A 24,516-nucleotide genomic window follows, 5' to 3' on the forward strand; every position below is an offset into this window, starting at 1 on the left:
TGTGGGGAGAGCCCTCTCTGCAGGAAGACTTGCTCTAGGTCGAAGAGACATAGAACAACAATGGCCTGCGTCTACAGCACCAGGCCAAGAATGGCCACTATGAAGACCACTGGACAGACTAGTATTTCTTTCCATTTCCTCTTTGAAGCTGGTTTTAAAATCAGGTTGCAGAAAGGAGTCTTTTCACCCTGCCCAGCTGGCATCAGAACACAGGTCAAACACTGACAACGCGGGCAGCGCGGGCAGCTCGGAGGGAAGAAAGCAGACCGGGCACAGCCTCTGTATTCCACCCAAGTTTGCTGTGCACTGCTCCCAGACAGTGAGGCATGAAAGTGCTCTCTAGAACAATCACGAAGGGCTTAAAAACGCAAATCAAGGCAAGCATGCGCAGACAACAATAAGTACAGAAAGATAATGCACAAAGTAAAGGGGAAATGAAATAGGAAAACGGTAGGCACAAAGGCCACAATTTGGGCGTGTGAGGCTGAAGAGCCGCCATGAGAGTGTACGCTGAAGCAGCTGCAGGAACCGGCCATCCACTAAAGACCCTTCAGGCTCGTGTAAGCGAGCAGCTAAAGAACGGGAAAACATGTCAGAAGAATGAGGTGCAGCAATGTCGGAGAAAGACATTATCCCACTACACTTGTGGGTTTGAGACTGCCGACAGCAAGGTTAGCCACCCTGGGGAAGCCCACGTGGCCATCAGCTCATGAACGCACAGGCAGGCTGTGTAAAGAATGCTAATTCACAGCAAACGGTGATAAAGCCCTGGTGAAGAGTCTCAAGCGCATTATGGCAAGTATGTCAGATGTGGGAGGAGGACAATTGCTTCTCTGGTTCCCTTTACGTGATTTACACAGAAGGCCATGGTAGAACCAACAGAAGAGCAGGCCAGCAGTTAGCTAGGCTGGAGCTGGGGACGAGGCCTAATTGCCAGTGGCTGGAGGTCACGGGGCGTGGGAAAGGGCAGTACACACGAAACGGAAAACTAGATTGTGCAAAGGCTGCCCATCGATAGACTTACCAGGTTAACTGACTTGGACACTTACATGGAGTTTACTGACTATATACTGCACTTTACCAAAACTCAAACAGTACACACTCCACAGTGGGGTGGCAGAGGCGGTGACTTTACATCTGCAGACTAGAACTTTCCTATGTAACTAGGTAACTTTCCTATGAAAAGCTTATCATCAAACCCACACTTAGTGCAAAATCTATCTCCTCTAAGATGTTGTAAGCTGAACTGGACCTCAGCACACACTGCACACTATCCCATCAGAGCACACAAGACCAACCGAGACATCGGCATCTAGAAGGAGAGCCACAGCATCCACACTCCCTACACGCTCAACCCCATCCCATTGCACAGGTCGCTGAAGTCAGACACTCACACCGGTGTTTAGACTTTCTCATTTGAGCACCACAGTCTGTATATCATGAGCTACACAATTTCCCAAAGTGCAGGACAGAGCTGGTAAAGGCCACATCATGCCTGAAAATCACAATGGGGCCATGGAAACCTACATAGAACCTTCTGAGCAATGGAAGCCAATGTGGCTGTTGGCCACCACCACAGCTGAGAGTACATACGCTCTTGCTGTCAGAGAAAACGCTATGTTAGCAGTCACTGACTTGCACGCAGGTTTCGAGCTGTGTGTTAACACTGGCTCTATTTAGAGGCAGGTACTTCAGCTTAGTCAGCCACATGGGGTTGCCACCACCCAGTGAAAATGGCCCTAGACAGAACCAACAGACACGAGTATGTCTGAATGAAACATCAATTTCAGAAACAGAGTCTGGATTTAGCCCGTAGTTTTCTGACCCCTGCTGCAAAATGACAAATACTGAGTGGTGAACCAGAGGTCTACTTTCTGTGTTCTCAGACCTGGCCATTTCATTCCTTGCTCACAAACAGGAGAGCAAGGTAATGTACGTCTGCTGTTGTGGTCATCTGCAAGGTGCTTTTCTACTGTTTGGTAAGATTTCTTCATTCTGGGGTTGGGGTTTTAGCTCAGTGGTAGAGCACTTGCCTAGTAATCGCAAGGCCCTGGGTTCGGTCCTCAGATCCAGAAAAAAAAAAAAAAGATTTCCTCATTCTACTCACCAGCCTCTTCCCTGGGGCCACAAACCGTCCTGGCCCTTCATAGAAGTTGGGAGTTTCTCTGTTTACGTTTTAACTTCACAGTATATGACAACACCTTGCCTCTAACTTCTTTTAAATATTCAGATATACCTATCCTAGTAGCATAAAAATATTAACTTAATAAATTTATCATTACCAAAATATAGAAGCTACACACATCGCATCTAAGAAGTCTTTGCCCGTTTGGTCTTTGGAATTCAACCTGATTGAGAAATTCACTCTACCTAAACAATCCAGCACTCCCAGGACCCCACACTGGTTCTGCCACCCAGCTTTTCCTACGAAAGCTAAACAAATTATTTTCTCTGCTGATCTGTTGTTCCTTTCTATAAATTATGTCTCAACCAAGTTCACAGCAGAACGATCCCGAAGTGTCCAAATCTGAGGACGCCACCCTGCTCTAGCACGACGTCATTTCTGGCTTGTTCTGCTGGAGCCCCGACTGCCTGTGCCACATTCAGTCACCACTGATGTGTGGCATCACTCCTACACCTCCTCAGGACTGGGAGACATGCTATACTGAGAAGCAGGAGGCAGGAGCTAGCTTTATCTCGCTGCACCAAGAGGTAAAACAGAAAGCTAATATAACCTGCTGGCTCTGACACCCAACCACTGCTTCCTGCCCCTTTACCTACACGTGCAGGGTGGGAGGGCTCCAACAATGGAAACAGTCTACGTGTCGGAATTTCTACAATGCACAGCATACAAGGAAAAGCTTAGGATGTCAGTTAACACTTTGCTTAAATATTTAAGAGGTCCATCTCTGAAATGCAAGATAGTAAAAGATTGCCTTTCTTTCTTTTAGGCAAACCATCTCTACTTCCAAGTCTATATAACTCTGCAAGCTACATATACACATGTCTTTACAGATTGGCTATTCTTAGGAAGAGCTTGGAAATTCCTAGGATTGTGATGGCAAATTCAACTTGCAGTCATATATACAAACAACAGAAATGGATTCTCAACAAGAAAAGACTAAAAGGGAGAAAGTTTATAGTCCTTTTAACCCTTCCTCCCTTCCCTTGGCTCTACACGCTGCTCTCAACAAACGCCACTCCATGCCTGGAGAGCATTCACAACCTCACCCACCAGAGAGCCGGGTGGTGTCAGCACCAGCCAGTGTGAGCATGACTGCACATGGAAGCCAGGCAGGGGGCTATGGAGATCCCAGCTGTGACACTCTGGGCAAGTGACGACTTCTCTGTCCCTCGCTTTCCTCAGCTATCAAGTGTGGTGATAATACACCTACTTCATGTGGTTGAAACAAGTACATGTGGGAAAAGCACTTGGCATACAGCTCTGGACACAGACCTGTGGAAAGGGTAGCTACAGGGAACACCATCTGAACAGCCTCTGCCTCGCCATCAGCCCATGACAGCCTTAACTACGGGAAGCCATATCATTTAAAAACAACCAGAGCCAAGGTACCTGGTTTGTCTTAGTTACTCAAGCCTGAGTCCATGGCTTGAGGTCACCATGGGCAGCAGGGCAGCATCCCATTTCAACACAAGCAAAAGTAAACCAAAATACTGGGAAAGAACACTCCACAAACATCAAATACACAATACTAGTGGGCAGCACAAAGTGGCCTCATTTCTCGATTCTCGATCTCTCTGTTCATCTGTTGAAAAGGGTTGAAGCAAACATGAGCCAAGGTCCTCCCCACTCTGAGGAATGCTGAGACTGGAAATTACCTCAGATTCTAGGGTGTGGGCTCAACACGGTTTCATTTATTTGTATAATATAGCACACTGCCCTAACTATATGTCTAGCCTATTTGTATTTGAATATTGTTGGTATTAAGCAGTTACGCCTGGTCTTGCAGTTTTCTTCATGACAAGTCTCAGTGTTGTAAGGCAAGAAGATAGAGACGTGCTTCCCAACATCAAATCCATTAAATGTCTACTCCTTCAGCACCAGACGAATCAGACTCTCGTATCCATCAGACAGGTAGACACATCTCGGGACTAGCATGGCTCCATTCATACTTAGGGTCTCCTAAGTTAATTACTCTAATTGTATCCAATCACATCGTGAGGGTTTCTATCTTTGAGTATCTCTGTACAACAATGTAAGTCCAGTACTCACTAGAATGGAATGCATCATAGAACCAACTCAAAACTTGGTTAAAATTTTACAATGAATAGAGTAAAAGATTAATGTAATATGTGAGGTATCGTGGTTCATGTCTTAATCCCAACCCTCGGGAGGAAAAGGCTGGAGGTTCATTGTTAAGTTCAAAACTCACTTTCTCTTCATATTGAGTTCCAGGCCAGCCAGGAACTCAGTAATAATAATAATAATCGTAACAACAATAATAATAATAACTGGATAATGTGTGAATCTAGGTACTAACAGCCAACAAGGCCTTTCTGAAGAACTGAGCATTCTTGTAAAATGACCCTTGGTGGACACAAGTTCTGACGTTCCGTGAGCAATCTGTCGCTCTAATGAGTAAGCGATGCTCTGTAACTGGCATGTTAACAGTATTCCGGAGAGCATTCTTATGAGACGGGCAGAAGGACACTGCTAAATGTTTTCAATCCAAGCTGAGAGCAAAGCACCTCATCTGTGCATGAACCACTGTCACTGAATACAAGGGCAAACGGTAGCCCAGACTTGCGCAATCTGCGTTTTAACCGTGGGGCTTACCTAGACTTGTACATGAGAGGAGTTTCTATTCATATTACATATTCTTTTATTCTACAGCGAGATAAAATTATACCTCATCAGAAAATGTTTTGTGCAAAGATGCTCTAAAATAAAATCATTACGATGGCTAATTACATTATTACATTTTATATTTCCTTACAAAAAGAAAAAAATGGCTAATGCTGATAAGCATTCAGAAAGCATCAAATATACTCTAAATATGAACTGAAAAATAATTACCTTCCAAACAAAATTGGAGATTTTCTATATTAAGTCTATTCCCATATTATCCCAGTCAAATTAAATAATGCCAGCCATTTGCATGACAGCTTCTAAAAACACCAGTGGTTTCCTTGCCTAAATCACCTAAAACTGGCTTTTAAATTATTACTTCCTTCCTTTCTTGCTTCAGTTATATGCAGAAAAAAAATATTTTAAATAAGCCATGGGTTTGCTTTGTTTTCCCTCCAGGATTTCTGACCTCACTCACAAGTCATTCACGGTCAGCATGGAATGGCTGAGTTCACATTCAAACGTGAAAAGCAATGTGTAAACAGAATTCCCTTGCAACAATCATCAGAACGAGACAGATTCCACTCCTGAACTCAGTAAGATAATCCTTACGTTAACAGAATGAGCCTGCAGTCATAATAGAAGCCTTTGTAAAAGCCACCACGGGAGAGGCTCGGGCACTGCCTAGTGAAAGTCTTCTCATTAGTCAGATAACCCTGAAAAGCAAGTTAGGCCTCTCCTCCTACACTGGAGTGAAGCAAGGGACAGAGGTGGCACCATCTCCAGACTAAATACAGCCCTTTAATCCCATGTGATAAGTCATGCTGAAATATTTATAATACTTCAGTATAATAAAATCCAAGACCAACCTTTCAGTTTCCTGAATAGTGGATGGAAACTAATGTTTTAATGTCTTTTAACAAAAAACAACAACAACAAAAAAAAATACAAAGCAAGTCTGAGTGAGTTCAAGTGGGAAACTGTTTATGGTGGCATGGAGCATGGAGTCCTCTTCCCAGGTGGCTTTCTGCACTGGCCTCCCTCTTCTCTAACCCCAGCCCCCAGCAGTTAGGACAAGAATGACCTTCTATGAGCACCCAAGTGGGCTGTGCAGCACCCAGTGCGATCAGTAAACGGCTCTCTGAGGGCAGCCCTGTCCTCCACTTATGAAACACATGCAAACCAGAGGTTTGACGTAAGCCAGTTCTGGGAGGTGACTGTTCTGTTTCAAGTGCTTGGCCTGTACCGGCATGTGACAAACACTGTGGTAGCCCTGTGGTCTAGCCTTCACCCACTATCTGCACTTCACAGACGAGGAAAAAACTTGCACAAGGCCCCACAGGTCATTATCAGGAAGTCCAACTCTCTACCCTCACCACCAACCCAAAGTACACAGCATAGCCATCATCTGGGAAACCTCCTCCTTCAGCGTGTGGGAACTAACAGAGAGACCCACAACTGATAGAAGTACAGAGAGAGAAAGACCAGCCTTGAACACTCAGTCCTAAATGGAACATCTCCATAAAGCCCCTCCCCTCAGGGCTTTACCAGAAGAGAAGGCAGAGACTGTGCGAGTGGGAAGAGAGGACACCGAAAAGGCAGTGCTTTCCAGATACAACCGGTCTAATACACAGATGAACTCTCAGAGACCCAGGCAGCAGGCACAGGGTCTAATACACAGATGAACTCTCAGAGACCCAGGCAGCAGGCACAAGGCTTGCACAGTCGAAGCCAGACGGGGTCCTAGGGCTGAGAGGGAAAGTAGATACCAGCTCCCATCCATAACCCAGACGGTTTTTCTAATGACGTCTCACTGGTCATACCAACCACCCTTTAGCAAGAGCCTTCTGTAAGCAGTGAAAGGCCAACACAAAACAAACTCACTGGTATTTTAACAGATTTGGGAGTTTGGAAAAGGGGGTGGGTATTTGTTTTGTTTTGTTTTTGTCTCACAATCCTTTGTCTGGGCATTTTGTACCTCACCTGTCTTGAGTCTCTATTATGATTTCTGATACAGTTTTTATGGGTTTTGTCCCTATGAACATAATGTGTTTCTCCTGCCTTTGGTTTCCTTTTCTGCTTGTCTGTTTTGTTGTATTCTGGTTTATTTGTCTGTTTATATTCTAGAGAGAAAGAAGGTATGGAATTTGACTGCTGGGGTGGTGAGGAGGATCTGAGAGGTTAGGGAGAGTAATTTACTGTATGAAAAATATTTTCAATTTTTTTTCAAAATACAGAGCAGATAACTCTACAAATGAATCCTATAGTGAAATTTTATATTCAACGTAAGTTCATAACAATTGCATGGCTTCTCAGAATAGGCAATTAAAACTTTGTAGCATATGCAAATGAATCAGACATGACCAAGTATCAAAAGAAGCTATCAATTCCCACCTAAGGTTCAAACTCATAAATGTCTCCAGTAGCAATTATCTTATCACACCCAAACAGTCCTCTGTTGGACCTGACATTAACACAGGCCAACAGCAAGAGTTGTAAAGAACGCAAAGGTGAAATGTCAGGTGTGCAAGAGGATGCAGGCGTGAGCACAGAGGAGCCGGTGTGCATCTGTGGGGGACCAGAGACTTTGTCAGAAAGAAGAAAAGAAGAAAAAAACCCAAAAGTATAGGTAAAGGCCTTGACAAGGACACCCCCCCCCAACAAACACACACATATACACACATGTATACACACATGGGGGGGATGAAGAACAGCATTGACCACACTAACTTCCAATCTTAAAGCAGGGGAGGCTTTGAAATCCTAGACCCCAACACAACAAGAGGTAACAGCCTTCACTTTTCCACAGCCTTGAGTCAAAAAGTAAAGTCTAGCACAGCACAGAACAGCCCTGTATCTGAAATGACTGGCATGGATCACCGTGGGAGTTCCCAGGAAGGCGATGAGGAGGCTGTGTCTTCAGGGTACAGACTGTGGGCCTCGTGGCCTGCATCACTGTTACCTCACTAGGAGATCTGAGGTCTTGACATCTGCCACACCACTGTCTATTCTTCTGGAGACAGCCCACATAGCTTGGTCAGCCGAGCACAGGCTGGAAGAGCCCCTCTCCTAGGAGTCCAGGACAGCACTCTACACTGCTCCTCTTAGCAGGCATGCTCCCTGTGCTCATCCACAGTTCTCGTCCACTTCACAGAGCACAGCTCCATGACCGCCTGTACTGTGCAAGCAGGAAAGAGCAAAGGCAAAGCCCTGGACTCTGTGAGCAAGGATGTGGGAACCTAACTCTACAAAGGGAAAGGAGCGCCGGTCATGTGTAACTCAGCCTCATGTGTGCTTCAAACCTGCTTTCTCCCTTTGCCAAATCCAGTCTTCTCTGAACTGTCTACGAAAGCCACCCTGAGAGCAGAAATTTGCAAAGCCCACCCGTTTGGGAAGCACACCCCACACACGCCTAATAGTGTGCATATGTGCTCTCTCAGGACAGTCTGGTACTATAATACTCGTCAGCGTATGCAGAGGACACACACACACACGTGCACACACGTGCACTCATCTATATTTTTCTCCAAATAAAATTCCCTTTCCAGACAGTATTATCTTGTGTATTTGCACAGTCACAGGCATACAGCAGCCCCAGCTGCAGGACTGACAATAAATGATTATATTGTTAAAGTGTTAGATCAGCACGGAAGCATTGATAAATACACTCTGAGATTTTTCACCAGATTACTCTTTTACTATTGATGTCAATACTGAGCCTGAGACTCCAGAGACTGTTTTCTTGAGGAAGCCCAGCGGACTGGGCTATAATGACAACAGGGCCAGTACAGAGCAGCCAGACTCAGACTCCCATCTAGCTGTTCCATTTCCTGTCTCTCGGTTTCTTACCTAGTGCATGAGATGTCTTTGGCAAGTACACCAAAGGGTGATGGGGAAAATATGGCATGCCAAGTTATCAGGGAGAGAGAGAACTTGCCAAAGATTAAATTTTGATAGCTTCTTTCACCAGCTTATTTCTGACCCCTAACCTTCTCTCTCTCTCTCTCTCTCTCTCTCTCTCTCTCTCTCTCTCTCTCTCTCACACACACACACACACACACACACACACACACACACACACACACCCCTACCTACAGGAGAAAGCTGTGTAAGCGCCACACTCTACTACCTGCCTTTTTCCCAGCAGAACTGCAAGCTTCACCCTCATGCAGGCCCTACCCAGGGAGCAGAGGGCTCAGACTCCCTCCTACAGGAAGTGGTTCTGCAGAAGCCCCTCCTCCCTGGCCTCCTGTGCCCCTCTAACTCCAAGCCACCCAAAAAGCAACCTTCTATTGTGGTGTGCCAGGACCCAACTTACTTTAGCCCCTCTCCAAAAGTAAATAATATTTTTACTTTAGAAAAGAAGCAAGTTTCTTAGTCTCACTTACTTTGTATTTGACATTGTACAGACATTTTAATGTCCATGAGCTAATGAATATTTCAGATCATACAGAGATATACCTTAAAATTAATTTTAGCCTTATCCTAAACTGAAAACAGCTTAAGTTGAAAATGCGTCTAACAAAAACAAAAGAAAAAGGCATACAGTGGGAGGGATGTTGTTGGAAAAAGAGAGGGTTGGCTGGCTGGTAGGGGAGTAAGATGGTAGGAGGGGGTTGGGGATTTAGCTCAGTGGTAGAGCGCTTGCCTAGCAAGCGCAAGGCCCTGGGTTCGGTTCCCAGCTCTGAAAAAAAAAAAAAAGAAAGAAAAGAAAAAAAGAAGATGGGTGGGAGGTATGTGGGTTGATTGCATTATATAAATTATATAAATATGCAACCACCAAGGAACAAATTTAATTTTAAAATGAGCTTAAACAATAGGGGTGAGTTCAGTAGTGGGGTACTGCCTAATATGCACAAGGCATTCAATTCCCAGTACAAAAAGAAAGAGAAGAAAATGAAGAGAAAATGTGTTTACTACCCTGACTAATGAGTACTCTGCCTTCTCAGCCAGCACACTACAGGGTCCACTGTGTCCTTCCAGAACTCACTGCCATGGCTGGCAGTGATCACATGAGCGCATCCTAAGAAAAGACCCAGCAACCAGCAACAGCCTCTACCAAAAATAAGCATTGTTTGTTTGCTTGTTTGTTTGTTGAGACGGTGTCGCACTAAGTTATGCAGACTAGCGGAGGAATCCTTAAGCTGAGCTTCCGGAATTAGCTGCAACTGTACGCGCAGTCCAATCACCAATCACAGCTCCAGAGGCTTCTACTAAATGTGTGTCAATTGACACAATTGTAAAGCTAGGAAACCGTAAATTAATCCAGAAGTTTAGGACTCATTAACAAATTTCTGGGCTCCTATTAGCTGTCTAAGTAAGGCAGCTATTAGTCTGTCTGCTGCCTGTATATAAATGGGAACACGGTTCTCTCTAGACAGGAAACTCCTACAGGCAAACCTCCTAATGCCCACCTTGGCAGGCGTCCTACCCTGATTGCTCTGCCTGCATCAGAAAAACAGCATGAAGTCTACTCTTCAGAAAGCTCAAATTCTAAGAGAGTGAGGCCAACATACTCAAGTTCCACACTTTCTCCATGACTCTGGGAGAGCACACTCCCAAAAGCTACAGTTAATGTGCTCCGTCTAAATCCCCACCTCATTAAAGTCTCCACAACACTCAGCAGCTCCTATGTGAGCCTAGGGAGTTACCTGTGCCAGCCCAGAGTTCTGGTCATTTGTAGGCAGGAAACAAGCACTGATCTCAAGGAGCCCGAGAAACTGATCATCTGTGCAAATGTCACCTTAGGATGACTGGCCAAACGTGTCCCTCTGAACAACATTTACAGTGAACCTGTTTGATTTTTTAAGACATCTCCAACCTCGAAGGCATGTGCCTAAAGTATCTTTTCCTATTACAACAGCGCTGAAGACTCCCTGTCACCCAACAATATCACAGCTGAAAGCATCATTCCTACTGGGAGGACAGTGCCACTGAGTTGAGAACCTGGTGCATAGAGGCAAAAGCAGATACTACAGAGCATGTAATAATAACACTACAAACAAGGTCACTGTTTACACATACACACACACACACACACACACACACACACACACACACACACACACACACACACTCTGTCTCTCTCCCTGCTGTAGAGAGGCCTCAGGCAGGGCCTCAGGAGAGATCCTGAAGAAGGCACTGCCATCACAAGAGGTGACAGCTCCAAGAAAGCCAGCTCTCAGCAAAGATCCCTGAAGCCCTCTATGGGGACAAGGTAGAGACGTAGAAAACCAGACCATGAATATATATATGTATGTATGTATGTATGTATGTATGTATGTATATATATATAATATATATATATTATATATATATATATTATAAAGAATTAAAAAAACAAAGAAAAATGATAGAATAAGAGTATAAAAACAAATTTGAACAGTTCTAAAATGTATTTCTATTTCACGCTAACTGGTATCACAAGAGTCAAAAAGCCACCTTAGTATGCTAATATTAATTTATTCCTGGATGAAAAACAACATTTATAAGCACGGCTTGACCACACAGCATTCACAGTCTACCTTGGTGCCTATGTCCCAGGCTATAGGGGCCACCACTCTCTAACTCACCCAAAGCAGCTTCAAGGCCTGCAATCTCCACACACAGCAAGGGATCTGGACGGAATAGAGCATTTTTACCTTTTATACTGAACTTTACTCTTTTTAGATATACAAATACTTCTGGATTACAATTTTACAATTGCCTCAGCTCAGATTCTTAAATTGTGGGTGGGTTGTTTAACTCTCAAAAACTGAATGTGGATGTTGAACAAAAGAAAAATAAACTTTGTTGACAGTAAAATATTTCTAAATATTCACAGACCAAAAATTAAATAACTGCAAGCCAAATGCATGACGAATGTAACATACGCGGGTAGGGATGCTCAGTGATGCAGTTACTGCATGGACTGTAGCACAGCCTTGGCTCTGGACAGGGAACAAGTACAGCATAACCCATGCCCCACTCAACAGCCCTGCCTGAGACACCTAGGCTCAGAGGCCAGACAACTCTATCCGAGAGACTGTCATGATACACTGTTAAAAGCTTCCTGCTCCTCTAAAAACATGTAGCAACTTAATATATGGGACCATAGCCTATGTGTATCAAATTAGTGTTAACTTTTGTGCTGTACTGTTAGTGTTACCATATTTGATTATAAAAATTGCTATTCCAGTTTCTGACTTGAGTTTGGTTAAACAAACAAACAACTAATGGGTTGGGATTATGACAGAATTTTCAATTGTTTCTGAAAGGCCCCTAACCACACTCCTGCCACGTGGTACCATGAAGTGCAATAAAACAGCATTCTCAGCACCAAAGCCATCACCTCAGAGTGTCGGCCAACTGAACCCTGCTCTACATCCTGCAGCACCAATTATTCAGCTTGGACCTTTCTTTTGTATAAAAATAGACAAGCCTATCAAATTTAGCATGCAAATTCCCTTTTATCATTGAAAAATGGCAAAATTAATGACTATGAATGACTATGTTTTAACACTTTATGATTTGAGACTAGGAGAGATTTCTCAGTAGTTAAAAGGACTTGCTAGTCGGGCAGAGGATCAGAGTTCAGCTGCCAGCACCAAAACTGGACAGCCCACAACTGCCGGTAACTCCAGGGTCTGTGACACCGTCTTCTGGTCTCTGAGATATCTGCACACACGTACAATATATTCTTTTTAAATTCTGACTTACTGCTAATAAATACTTGTTTTATATACCTATTTTATATTTTACATTTGTAAAGCTTAAGTAAAAAGAGGTTATGAATAGAAAGGCTTTCAACAGCCCTTCCCTAAAGACCCAATACATGCTCATGCTTGCAGCCTGGGGCAATGGCTTAAGCCACACAGGCCAGGGGTGCAGGAGTGGAGTCCAAGTAAGATGCGTGGACAGATGAGCCCTCTCTAACTGTTAAAACAGAATCAGCATCTGTGCATCCCTCTGTGTGCAGCTACAACATTGAGACATGTCTACTTCACACACTATTTTATTTTGCTTAAGATCACTTTGCCAGGTTTTTGCTTCACATTGCTACCGTCTTTATATAGGCATCCACAACTGTGTGTGCACGTGTGTGAATACCGGTATGCACATGACACAGCACCTATGTGGACGTGAGGACAACTTCAGATGTCAGTTCACACCTGCCACCTTGTCTGAGAAAGGCTCTTCGTATCGGGGTATACCAGGTTGTCTGGCCCTCAAGTTTCTGGGCATTCTCCTGTTTCCATGCCCGTTTTTGCCACAGATTATGATTGCTACTGCCTCTGGTCTTAATGTGACTTCTAGACATTTTAATTCAAGTCGTCGTAGATTAGCACAGCCAGCATTGTACCAACTGAGACCTCTCCACAAATCCAACACTGCTAAATCCTTAGATACTGGAGTCAAATAGAAAAGATAACTGTAATTCACAGTAAAGACAACATCTCCAAACAATAAAAATCATTGAACAGATATGGCAAAATGTGCTTAGTTTCCCAATATTAAATATCTTTAGCGTTAGCGGAAAAACATTTACCTTGCAGCCTTTGTATAAAATGTGTTTCATACATATCCTGTTTGTTTTGCTTTGCGTGGTTCTGGGAACAGAATCCAGAGCCACAAGCGTGTTATGCCCACATTCTACCCCCAATCCAGACCTCCAGCCTTATATACAAGTTTGACAAGATGTTTCTTTGTTGGAAATAAGTCAGTTTGTTCTGACTTCTGCAAATAAAGTACTGTGTAAATGTCAGTTTCAACTCTTTCCCTTCTTTGTCTTGATATAAGTAACTTACAGAAGTAAGCCCCCAAGAGATACAGGCATGCAGTAGCAAAGCCCACTGACGTGCCATGACTAGCATGCTTCAAGGCCAGGGTTCATTCTCCCAAAGACACCGAAAAGACAGACAAGGAATTTTTTTTTTGAACGAATGAATATAAAATCACAGTGATTCAATTATTGGAAAACATCGACCATCCATTTCAGATTCCCTAGTTCTTGGTAAGAAATGATAGATGTCAGCCTTTAGCAGATCATCAGAAAAACCCTGTAATCCTTTGGAACTAATTCCTCCAGCAGGTAAGGGACAGTTACTGTATACGACAAAGAGGAATGAAACACAATGGTGCTGGCCATGAAGCGGGGTCAGCATCTAAGGAACCCTCGGCCACTGCTGGTACCATCTATGCACCTGATGGTGGGGTCACTGTAAGCCTTTCTTCACTGAACGCAGAGCCTTACCTCTGAGGTTTCTAGGATGAATCTGCTTCGTTCGAGGCATTTTCTTAGATTTAAGAGCTCTGTTTTCTTAGAAACCGTTGGAAGAGCAGGTTACAAAAGGCTGGCTCCATGTACTCATTGGGCACCAGTTAATCCATCTGCTGCAAAGAAAAAGATAAAAGCAGTGAATTTCTCTACCTTCAAAAGAGGAGGATACTTCAAAAGTTAGGGGCTTAGAGCAGTGTTGACCTAAACTCAATAGAAGGTAACCTTTGCAAACACCATTCGCTTTTAACTAAACATAAGACAGGTCATCCTGCCACTCTGTAGGCCCCTTGTTGAGAAAACAGGTGGGAAGAAAAAGTCTCTAGACATTAGACAAGAATGAAAATGTTCACTTTAGAACAGCACTTCGGGGTCAATAAAGTTAATGTAAAATGACAAACAGCTATGCTGTATACATATGCGCATTCCTAGGGAAGGCCAGTGTCCTGGTCATGTCATTTCAGTTGACTCAGTTAACATACACAGTTGCTATGGTGGCTGTTCCCCAGTGATGCCATGCCTGTCTTGCAGGCTCATGGCAGGACGGCACATGCCTGGGACCGGCAGCTTCGTGTTGACCTTTGAGTAGACCACAGGCATGCCTCCCACCCATGCCAGTGAACTTAGTTATCAAAGCAAGATATTCTAGAGCATTCTGTCCCCTCTGGCACAGGCCAGGCACCGCTCCAGACAGCATGTGTGACTAAAGAGCTGTACTGCCAGTTACACGACATGACCGTGCTGTCTAAACAAAAGCAGTCCTTTGTTGACTTAAGTGTCTGAGGCTTGGGAATTACTTGTTACTGCAGCACAGCCTAGGCTGTCCTGACTGTGCCTTTTCAAGCTGAAATGCATCATGCCAAGATGTAATAATCCAATGGGCATGTCCAACCTATAGTTGGACAGTACCTAAATCTAACACAAAAGAGTAAACCTACTTTAAACATTACAAGATTTCTTTAGAGATTCTTTTTTTGGTAACTCTGTTACAAGGTTCTCCAGCCAAAGCATTAGGCTGCAATGTCAAAAAGTTGAACATGCTTGAAAGTTAACCACCCACTTGTCCATCTGCAACCTCCCTCTCTCCTCTTCCACCAGATTCTTTCTCAATAACCAGTTAAAAGTTTAGCTTTAAGTTCCTGCAACAATGCTGATAAGCAAAGCCCATCAAGCTGGCACTGTGGGGTGGAACCAAGTTTAATCACTAAGCAAACACAATAGACTGAGGATGCTTTGTTTAAAACCTCTCATATCGATTACTGTACACAGCACAAGAGAACACTTAATGGTACTTGTTTTACTGTAGAGTTTCCACTTAGCACCTAATTTAATCCTAACGACCAAGGCAATAGTTCCAACTCATCAATATTACAGAGTTGGAAAAAAAAAAGTTTTGGGAGAGATTAAAAAAAAAAAAAAGGGGGGGGGCTGGGGATTTAGCTCAGTGGTAGAGCGCTTGCCTAGGAAGCACAAGGCCCTGGGTTCGGTCCCCAGCTCCGAAAAAAAAAAAAAGACCAAAAAAAAAAAAAAAAAAAAAAAAAAAAAAAAAAGACCACAGCTCCAATTCATCCATTTTACAAAGAGAAAAAAAAAAGTTTTGGGAAGAGATTATGAAACCTTCCTCAGATCAGTAACTATGGAATGTGGCCCCACATGACTCCATGCCCATTTCCTCTGAGAAGATAACACTTACCTACCAAGGACAATCCCCTCCCAAAGGGATGAATGACACAGCAAGTCATGAAGACATACTTTGGAATCAAACCTGACCAGGTTCAAGGCCAGGCTTTACCCCATACTGTGTGGCCTTGTTCAAGGTACTTAAGCTCTCAGAAGAGAAGATCGGATTTCCCAAGCTGTAAAATCAGGAAACAGTATCCACCTCAGATGGGCTAAGGACTAAGGACTAAGCTAAACAATGTAGAAGCTTTGCCTGCAACATGAAAATGCTGAAATATTAATTCCCGGGAAGAACGCCTCCAAGGAAAAGAAAATGCTTCCCAGAATAAGGTGTTTGATGTATGTTTTCACTTTAGCTAAAACGCATAAGGAAAAGGCGACTACAATTAACTTGCTTGCAGCTGTACTCCTAACAAGGCTAAGAGTCGGCATAGCACAAACTATTCACAATCTAACCAAAGAGGAAGACTATGAAACAGGATGGTCAACGATGGATGATGTCTCTTGCAGCACCAGCTAATGACCTACAAAAGATAGGGCTCCTCAGCTCGCTTTACCACAGAGCCATCAGCTCTCGCATTCAAAAAGGTTTTGACTGCACAGAGAATTTAAACATAAAGCTATAAGTGTTCTGTTCCGTTCCGTATTAAAACTAGAGCTTTTAAGCGGTCACAATATTACGAAGTTTTTAAAGCGTGAACTCTGATTGTAAGCCGATCACGTGACCCCCCATCAGCCCCCAGCTTAAATGTAAAATATGCAAATTCCCAACCTGTAACAGCTTTGTGCGACCCGGTTTTGCAGCCTCCACCCCCCTGTCCCTAGCTGTCCAGCCCACGTTTAAATCCGCGGTGAAGTGGTTATTTTCAAAGACGACAGCACCGTAGCGACTAGGACCAGTGATCAACCATTCTTTCTCCAGAAAGAAATACATACTACAAGGTGCAAAAACAGGACAGGATCAAAAAGCGTAAAGACAGTCACAAGGAGAAAAAACATGAATGAATGTGGAGGGCGGAGCCTGGGAAAACCCCTCTGCAACGCTGCACTGAACAAAGCGCTTCGCATGCCAGAAGGAGGGGGGAATGGAAGTGCCAGCTCCGGAAGGAGCCTGGAGTGGATGCGGAGAGCAGGAGGAGGAGGAGGACAGAGTCGGCGAGAGCGGCAGCCTTGAGACTCCTCCTCGCGCCAGCCTCGCCACAGCCCCCTCCCCTCTCTAGCCGCAACTCCTGCTGGAGCCCGACCCGCAGCGAGCCCGAGCCGCCCCGCGCCCCTACCCACCGGCCCCGACCCACCAGCGGCGGGCGCGCGCCCTACCCGGAGAGAAACTACCCAGGTGGCCCGGAGTAAAACAGGCACTCCCGGCAAAGAACGAAAGGGAAAGCGAGCCACAAAGCCGGGAGGTGCGGAAGCCGCGGCCTGGTCTCCCGCAGCCCCGCCGAGCCCTCCTGCGAGAAGCGGCCGTGGCGACCGGGAGGCCGGCCCTCCGTACCTGCTGGGCTCGCAGGACCGCAGCTCCCGCCGCCTGCGCGGCCAGGACCCGCCGAAGTGGCAAGCGGCTCCCGCACGCAGCATCCCCTCCGCAAGGTCGGCGCCGGCACACGCGCACACACTCACACGCACACCCGCGCGCCCGCCCGCCCGCCCGCCAGGGGGAGGTGGTCCCGGCCCCCGCCCCCCGCGCCGCGCTCTCCCGGGTGCAGCGCCCCCACCGCCAAGCCCGGCCCGCACCCGTCGGGAACTGCGCTGCACTTGACAACCGGGACACAAGCAGAGCCTCCTCCCGACGGGCACTGAGGCGCGAGCAAGGCGCGGGAGGGACCGAGTGGAACCCGGCGGGAGAGCGGCCTTTACCTCTCCCGGGTGTCCGTGAGGACCGCTGGCAGCGCGAGGGCGGCCAGGGCGAAGGTCGGCGGCTTCCCCGCGCGTGGGCGGGGCGGCAGGGGATCCCCGGGGGCGGCGGGGCGGGGGCTGCGGCGGGAGGGCGGGCTCCTGTGAAGCCGGCCCGGGGCCCCCTGCCGCCCCGCCCGCCCGCCCGCCCGCCCGCCCGCCGGCCGCAGGCCCCGCCGCGGGGACCCAGGACGCAGGAGGAGGCGCGGCCCGAGGGGCGGGGCGGGGCGGGGCGGTGGCGGAGGCGGGGCTCCGCGGCCCGGGGAAGCCCGGCCGGGCCGCAGTCGGGGGCGGTTGGCCCGAGAGGAGGGGCGGGGCCGGGCGGGGCCGGATTCTCTTTACCGTCTTTTGACTTTCTAGAGCAGGCTGTGGGCCGGCCCGGTGACGTCATGGTGTCTCCCAGCCCCGCCCCTCGCCCTGGCCCTGGTAGGGAGGAGGAGGACCCGGGAGGGAGGGGGGACCCCAAGGGGGTTTCCTCAGCTCCGCGTAGAGGGAAGGGGAAATCATAGTGAAACTTGAAACTCATTAACTTTGAAAAATAACTTTGAAAAAAAGAGAGAGAGAAAGGGGGCTGGGGTGTTGACTTGGAGGGTCAGAGGGGACATGTTATTAAGCCCTGAACTGAAACCACTCTTTTGGTGGCGGATGTTCTATTAAAAGACCGAGGAAAGCCAAGGTTATTCCGGAGAGAGCCGGTGCTTCCCAGAGCCTAAGCAACAGCGAGCGCTGTTAACCCCTCCTTGACTGCCTGTCAGCTGGGGACTAACCCGCGAGGGAACTTTGGAAGCCGAGGAGGGGGTGCGGGGCGGAGCCACCCAGCAGGCTTCTGGAACTCTGGGGGAGTGAAATGGAAAGACAGACTAATTTATTACAAACCAGAGTTTGACCCCGGCTGCTAGAAAGCGTTAGAGAACGGGAACTGGAAACTTCTGGAAATATCAGGGGAGCTGGATCTGGGGAGCGAAGCAGGTTTTCAAGGGTAGATAGACATGAAGAATACTAGCAGTTTGAACTTCAAAATTCCACGCATCCACAAAAGAGTCTGCAGAAGGGACGGATTTAACGGGTCACCTCAAAGTTGGAAAGGATAAGGTGTAAAAAAAAAATGACGCAAAACAAAAATATTCTTTGTTAAATGATCATACGCCCACTAACAGCTGACCATCGTGCAAACTTGTTTTGCTCCCTTAGGCTTTCAGAAAGATGGTCGTTCCTACTAACGATTGACCCTTAAAATCCCCCGAGGAAGTCCTACCTCTAGCTTGCTGGAGCTAAGAAAAGCTCAAAGCCCCGGAATGGAAATTATTAAAAATGGAATACTCAGTAATGGCGAGCTTAGAGCCAAAAATAATGTTTTGCAAAGGAAAAAATATGCCTACCAAAAAGTAAATTTGGTCACAGGAACAAAGATCATGCAGCTAGAAAGGCTGGATGGTGGGTAATACTATGTTAGCCTTACAATGAAATAGTGACGGTTTAATTTTCCAGTAGGATATCATCTATTTTATTAAATCCCAATTGGTAGGAGTCACGAAAAATATAATGTAGTGCCCCTCCCCCAGTTGAGCTGTTTGAATCACAAGCTAAACATGCAGCCATAGCTAATGTGTTAGGATAAAAACACAGTCTTCATAAGTCGAGGTTTTGTTACTTGAAACGGAAGGGGGAAAAAGCTAAGTGCCACAGTGGATTTTTTGACTCAATAGTTGCTGAAGACAACAGAAATGAGTCCGTGAACCCAGTGTGTCTTCGCGATACAGCAATGCTATGAGCGTTTGGGCAAACTGCATATCTGGTTTTGATTTGTCATCTCACTGTTTTCTTGAGCAACAAACCAGTATTAAAACTTCTCTCTGAGACAGATAATATAGAACACTTTCTGGTAAGTTTTCTGAATTTTCTAAATGTGGTTTCTTTCTTTTTTTCTTTCTTTCTTTTTTTTTTTCTATACCAAAATGCAGGGAAAAGCAGCTATGTTATATGTAAGTAGTTGGTTTCGGTTTGTTTTATGACACAGTAGAAAGTGGATCCTCAGAATATAACAAATAAAAGGAATTGAATGTGTAAACCCAACCAGCCCGGTGACTGGTAAACTTCAGCTTGAACTGTCAAATATCCTTGAACAATGGGGATCCCAATGACGGCTCTAGACTAGGAAGACAGAGAGATTCCAAGGGGCCTCTTTTTCTCCATCCAGCAGGCCAAATAAACGTCTTTGTTGCACCCCTTGGGAGATATGGGGTCCTTTGGGTACTCTGACCTTATTTCTCCCGCTGAGCATCTGAGGGAGAGCACCGGTCTAACCCGAGGCCGTGCCCGCGCGTCCCCCAACCTCGGTTCCCACGCAGCCGCCCTGCGCTGCCTCGCTCGGGCTCCCCCTTGGCACGGCCCCGTGGCTCCACAGCTCCGGCCCTCTGCCTGGTGCGACCAGCAGCGCCACCGCCACGCGGAGATCCCGGAGGTTCCTCCGGCTAGCCCCAGGTCACACCGCCTGTCCCTCCCCTCCGCCCTGCGAGCTGGGCTTTCCCGTCCACCAACGAGTCCCCTCCCCCCGCCCCCCACTCCCGCGACCCGGCAACAAACCCTTCCCCGCACGCTCCGCAGTAACTGTCCCCTAAACCCGGGCTCTTCCCAAGCCAAGCAGACAAAAGAACGGAGGGAGGAAAACTTACCGAACTACAAGGCAAAAAGTCTGCTCCCAAGCTTCCTGGGTTCAACTTTTCATTTTAAAAACAACAAAAGCAGAAACCAAAAGCCTCCTAGGTTGGAAGTGGGCGTGAGAGGAAACGCTGGGGGAGGCGCTTGGTTCCCTCGCTGCGCTCCCCCCCCCCTTTCTGGCCCCTACCCGGAGCTTTGATGTTATCTAGTGCACCGCCTACGTGGGTTATACCTTGAGCTCAGTGCCTGGTGACAGTCAAGATATTCTCCTCTGTGGGTGCTGCTAGGAGGCAGCGCAGCAGGTGGCCAAAGGACGGGATCCCCCAGCTCTAACCGGTCATGGGAAAGGACCTTTGCGGACTCCCTTTCTCACCTGAGCTGAAAAAGGCTTTCCCCGCTAGGGATCGTAGTCTCAGAATTGTGCTACTTTTGCTGTTTGATTCAGAGAAGGAGGTCTCCCAGATTACATTCTTTTTCCTTCCACACAGTACAAACTTGTAATAAGATCGTTTGGATGTTTCCCCGGGCTCTGTTGAATTTTTAGAACTCAGCTTGGAAGCAGATATTTTTTTTCTGAGATATTCCTACAGTCTTCAAGAGACAAGAATACAACTCCCAAGACGACAAACTATAATAACACACTACAGATTCCCCTTTGGGTCAAAATACCTGCACATCCTCCCCCTTTGCTTATGGAAAGCTCATGGTTTTATTGTACTTACCCGGACACTAGCTCAACCTGGATGTATATTTCTTATGTTTTCAGCCTCAGAATCATCACTAAGGCAAGATGTTTTGAAAATGAGAAACAAACCAGGTTAGTAATAAAGAAAAGGCAGTGTCTCTCCCATTCATTCTTCCTGGCACATTCCCTTTATGACAGCACCAGGCTGTGTTCAGGCCCTGCCTCCTGGGAATTTACAAATTAATGGAGACAGCACAAACACACGGAAAAATACCTGGAGGGAGAAAAGATATAAGCCACAGCTTATAAACAGAGCCAATTACACCGAGTTATTTATATGACTGCCGAGAGATCCTTGGGTAGAGGAAGTGTCTATCCAGAAAAGTTCCAGGAGAGGGTGAGTCCTCAATAGAGCTTTTAAGGGAAAGTTCAGGATCTGCCTGGAAGATAAGCACAGTACTCCAGCCCTGAGAGGCAGCTGCTAGGTGACAAGGAGGGGAACTATAGGATACTGTTTCCTTCAGGCAGTAGAAAGTCTAGGTGGGTGAGCAATGAATGGCAAGCAAATTAGGAAGGACACTACTGAAAGTGAGAGGGACGCTCTTGACTCTGGAACCCAGCTGGGAGCTGTGCACCTGGGCTGTCCCCAGAAGCGGGATGAGTTTTTCTAATGGTAGCAGCGAGGCAGTCAGAATGAACCAGCACCAGTCAGAGAAGAACCAAAGCACCCATCCTTTGGAAGGATTAAGACACTGTGAGCAGTTGGTAGTCATCTGGAGACATCTAGACCGAGAATAGTCTTTAGGCAAAGTCACTGTGGCTGGTGGATTTAGGACAGATATGGGAGCTGGGTACAAAGACTGCAGCTGTGGTAGTGACAACAGTAAAGGGGGTGGCCAGCATCGCACTCCTGTCTCTCCTTCATCCCATTTCTAAAATGTTACATAATCGCCAGTGATCCGTGGAGTTAGTACACCGTGCTTTTCACGACTGGAATCCAGAGCACATCCGGATGGTTAAAACAGAAAGGCTGTGTTTTATGGAAAATACTCTAATAACTTTATCATTTTCTGCATCCACGGAGCAGGAAAATGGAAGACATGGTTGTTTAGAAATCTACAGTAATTCAAGTTTTTAGAAAGTGACTGATGATGTCATAAAAGTGCAGTTGTTGGGGGATATTTGAGGCTGACAGGAGGGAAGGGAAAGGTGTTTGGGTTTGAACCTATCTAATTTTGAGAAGGATGGTGGTTCCAGCCCTTGTTTGATTCATACCACAACACTGGTCTGTTGGAAAGCGTCTACTTCGATGGTAAGTATAACCATTTCATGAATATTATTTATACACTACCTATTAAAGAGGCTGGAAGAGAGCTTCCAGGGACTAAGCCACTACCCAAAGACTATACATGGACTGACCCTGGACTCTGACCTCATAGGTAGCAATGAATATCCCAGTAAGAGCACCAGTGGAAGGGGAAGCCCTGGGTCCTGCTAAGACTGAACCCCCAGTGAACTAGACTGGTGGGGGGAGGGCGGCAATGGGGGGAGGGTTGGGAGGGGAACACACATAAGGAAGGGGAGGGGGGAGGGGGATGTTTGCCCAGATACCGGGAAAGGGAATAACACTCGAAATGTATATAAGAAATACTCAAGTTAATAAAAAAAAAAAAAAGAAGAAAGAAAGTCAGCCTAGGCTAAATAACAAGTTCTAGGCTAACCAAGACTATAGAGCACTGTTTTTAACAAAATCTCAATCATTTGATTTTACCAGTGAAGACTAGGGAGTCAGATGCTGGGGTGAAAGCCTGCTAGCTCAGAGAGGCAGAGAAAGCACCCAGCTGCCCTTTCCCCACAGCTGACACCCTCAAAGCAAGTTCTTCTCTATGCTGTCTCAAAAAAAAAAAAAACAAAAAAAAAAACAAAAAAACCCAAACTGAATGTCCCTCCCTTCTACTTCCTGTATGTCTCTCTATCCATCCTCCTGACTTCCTCTGACTCTTTTTTTCTATCTTCACTCCATGTCAACTGGTTGCTTGCTCTGCCTCTTGACCTATGGTTGATTTTATTTAATCCTGTTTATAATAAACTGATGCTTTTGGATTAAAGGTGTTTGCTAGGACTGAGCCACACCACAACTAGAAACAGTTTTTTTTTTTTCCAGTAAATAACACAATCTTGGGTTCAAAATGTGGCCAAATGTCCTGCAATAATAAATTGTGACTCTGAAAAAAAAAAAAAGAGGCTGGAAGAAGGGTGGTTATGATCAACAGAGGGGCCACATGAAGTTCTCGGAATTCTATGTAAGTAGTGTCCTAGGCAGTGCCTTGGGAAGCACAGGGAAGGAGTGAGCAGTGTTCTTGAAAGCTATCCCCGCTGACCTGTGACCTCGCTATGTAGAATTAAGTTCAATAATCTAAGCCATGGTGTCAGCCTGCTCAGGTGAATGGAGCAAAATGCCAACAACCAGGGATCTCGAGGTGTATACATCGATCCCGTTGTGGATCTGGAGGGTAGAAATCCACAATTAAGTCTGTGGCAGATTCCCTTCTACTGACGTCTGTCTTCCTGGTCTGCAGACGGCTGCCCACTTGGTGAGTCTTCACGAGGCCTTTCCTGAGTAGTGAGTATGCATGGAAGAGGAAGGAGAAAACTAACCCTCTGGTTACTCTTCTTATAAGGACATTCTCGTGGATAGAGCATGAAATGTCCCCCATGGGCTCAGGGGTTTAAGTACTTGGTCCTCACCTGGTGGGTCTGTCTGGGGAGCTTGTGGAACCCTTAGGAGGCAGAGCCTTGTTGGTGGACGTGGGTGACTAAGGGCAGGCCTACGAGTTTTATAGCAGAGACTGCTTCCTGCCTTCCCTTGGCTCCTTGTCATGGGAGCAGTAATGAGAAATGTCACAGCTCCGCATCGCCACCATCATAGGCTCAGAGTCTTCCCTTCTGAGATGAACTGCTCTCAGACTGTGAGCTAAAATCACACTAACCCCGCGGGATCAGTGCTTGACCTTATGACCTCATTTTAACTAATGGCTACAAAGTTCCTAATTCCAAAGAGAGTCTCACTGGGGAAGCAGCCTTGGTGAATGAGGTAGGGAACACTCGACTCAGTCCTGTGCATGCAACAGTTTTTGTTTTGGGATTGTTTTGTTTTGTTTGAGATGGTGTAGCCCAGGCTGGCCTAGAACTCACAGAAACCCACCTGCCTCTGTCCCCTAAGTACTGGGATTAAAGATTGTTTTAGTCCCAGCCCATAACCAGGGTGTTTTTCTTTTGAAGGTAATAGACCTACCTAGGAAGGATATGTTCCATGCTTTAGAAAAGAACAGAGGGGATTCTTCTAGACTTCTGTTTCCAGGATAAATTACTACTAATCAGCTCTGTTTGTTTGTTTGTTTGTTTGTTTGTTTGTTTGTTTGTTTGTAGTTTTGGCTGCCCTGGAACTTGCTGTAGGCCAGGCTAGCCTCAAACTCTGCCTTCTGAGTGCTGATATTAAAGACGCACGACTCCATACCAAGTTTTCTCTTAAGATAG

At 46.2% G+C, this 24,516-nt stretch overlaps 1 protein-coding gene and 2 long non-coding RNA genes across 9 annotated transcripts in view; 2 read left to right on the plus strand and 1 right to left on the minus strand.

Moving 5' to 3' along the window:
• Hivep1 (HIVEP zinc finger 1) overlaps window positions 1-20,453 on the minus strand; it is a 129,505-nt gene extending 109,052 nt beyond the window's left edge. For 2 of the 6 annotated variants that reach the window (XM_039095308.1, XM_063276031.1), the window contains exons 1-2: window positions 17,601-17,757; window positions 14,043-14,182 (exon numbers count right to left, since the gene is read on the minus strand). In XM_039095308.1, coding sequence (XP_038951236.1) covers window positions 14,043-14,082 — 40 coding nt within the window. In that variant the 5' untranslated portion in view covers window positions 14,083-14,182; window positions 17,601-17,757. Of the gene's footprint in view, window positions 1-14,042; window positions 14,183-17,238; window positions 17,377-17,600; window positions 17,758-20,308 lie in introns of those variants that run through there. The other 4 variants (XM_039095310.1, XM_063276030.1, NM_001105751.2 and 1 more) reach the window with 3 other exon arrangements.
• On the plus strand, window positions 1,557-11,041 carry LOC120097876 (uncharacterized). The gene is made up of 3 exons (XR_010059435.1): window positions 1,557-1,979; window positions 2,952-4,096; window positions 5,270-11,041. It is a non-coding gene; the product is annotated as an uncharacterized LOC120097876 (long non-coding RNA).
• The window catches only part of LOC108348545 (uncharacterized), a 33,817-nt gene continuing 27,354 nt past the window's right edge, over window positions 18,054-24,516 (plus strand). For both annotated transcript variants that reach the window (XR_005495726.2, XR_005495725.2), the window contains exon 1: window positions 18,054-22,291. This is a non-coding gene — a long non-coding RNA (uncharacterized LOC108348545). The remainder of the gene's footprint in view (window positions 22,292-24,516) is intronic.

This window comes from Rattus norvegicus, chromosome 17 (assembly GCF_036323735.1).
Source record: "Rattus norvegicus strain BN/NHsdMcwi chromosome 17, GRCr8, whole genome shotgun sequence".
In the NCBI taxonomy this organism is placed as follows: domain Eukaryota; kingdom Metazoa; phylum Chordata; class Mammalia; order Rodentia; family Muridae; genus Rattus; species Rattus norvegicus.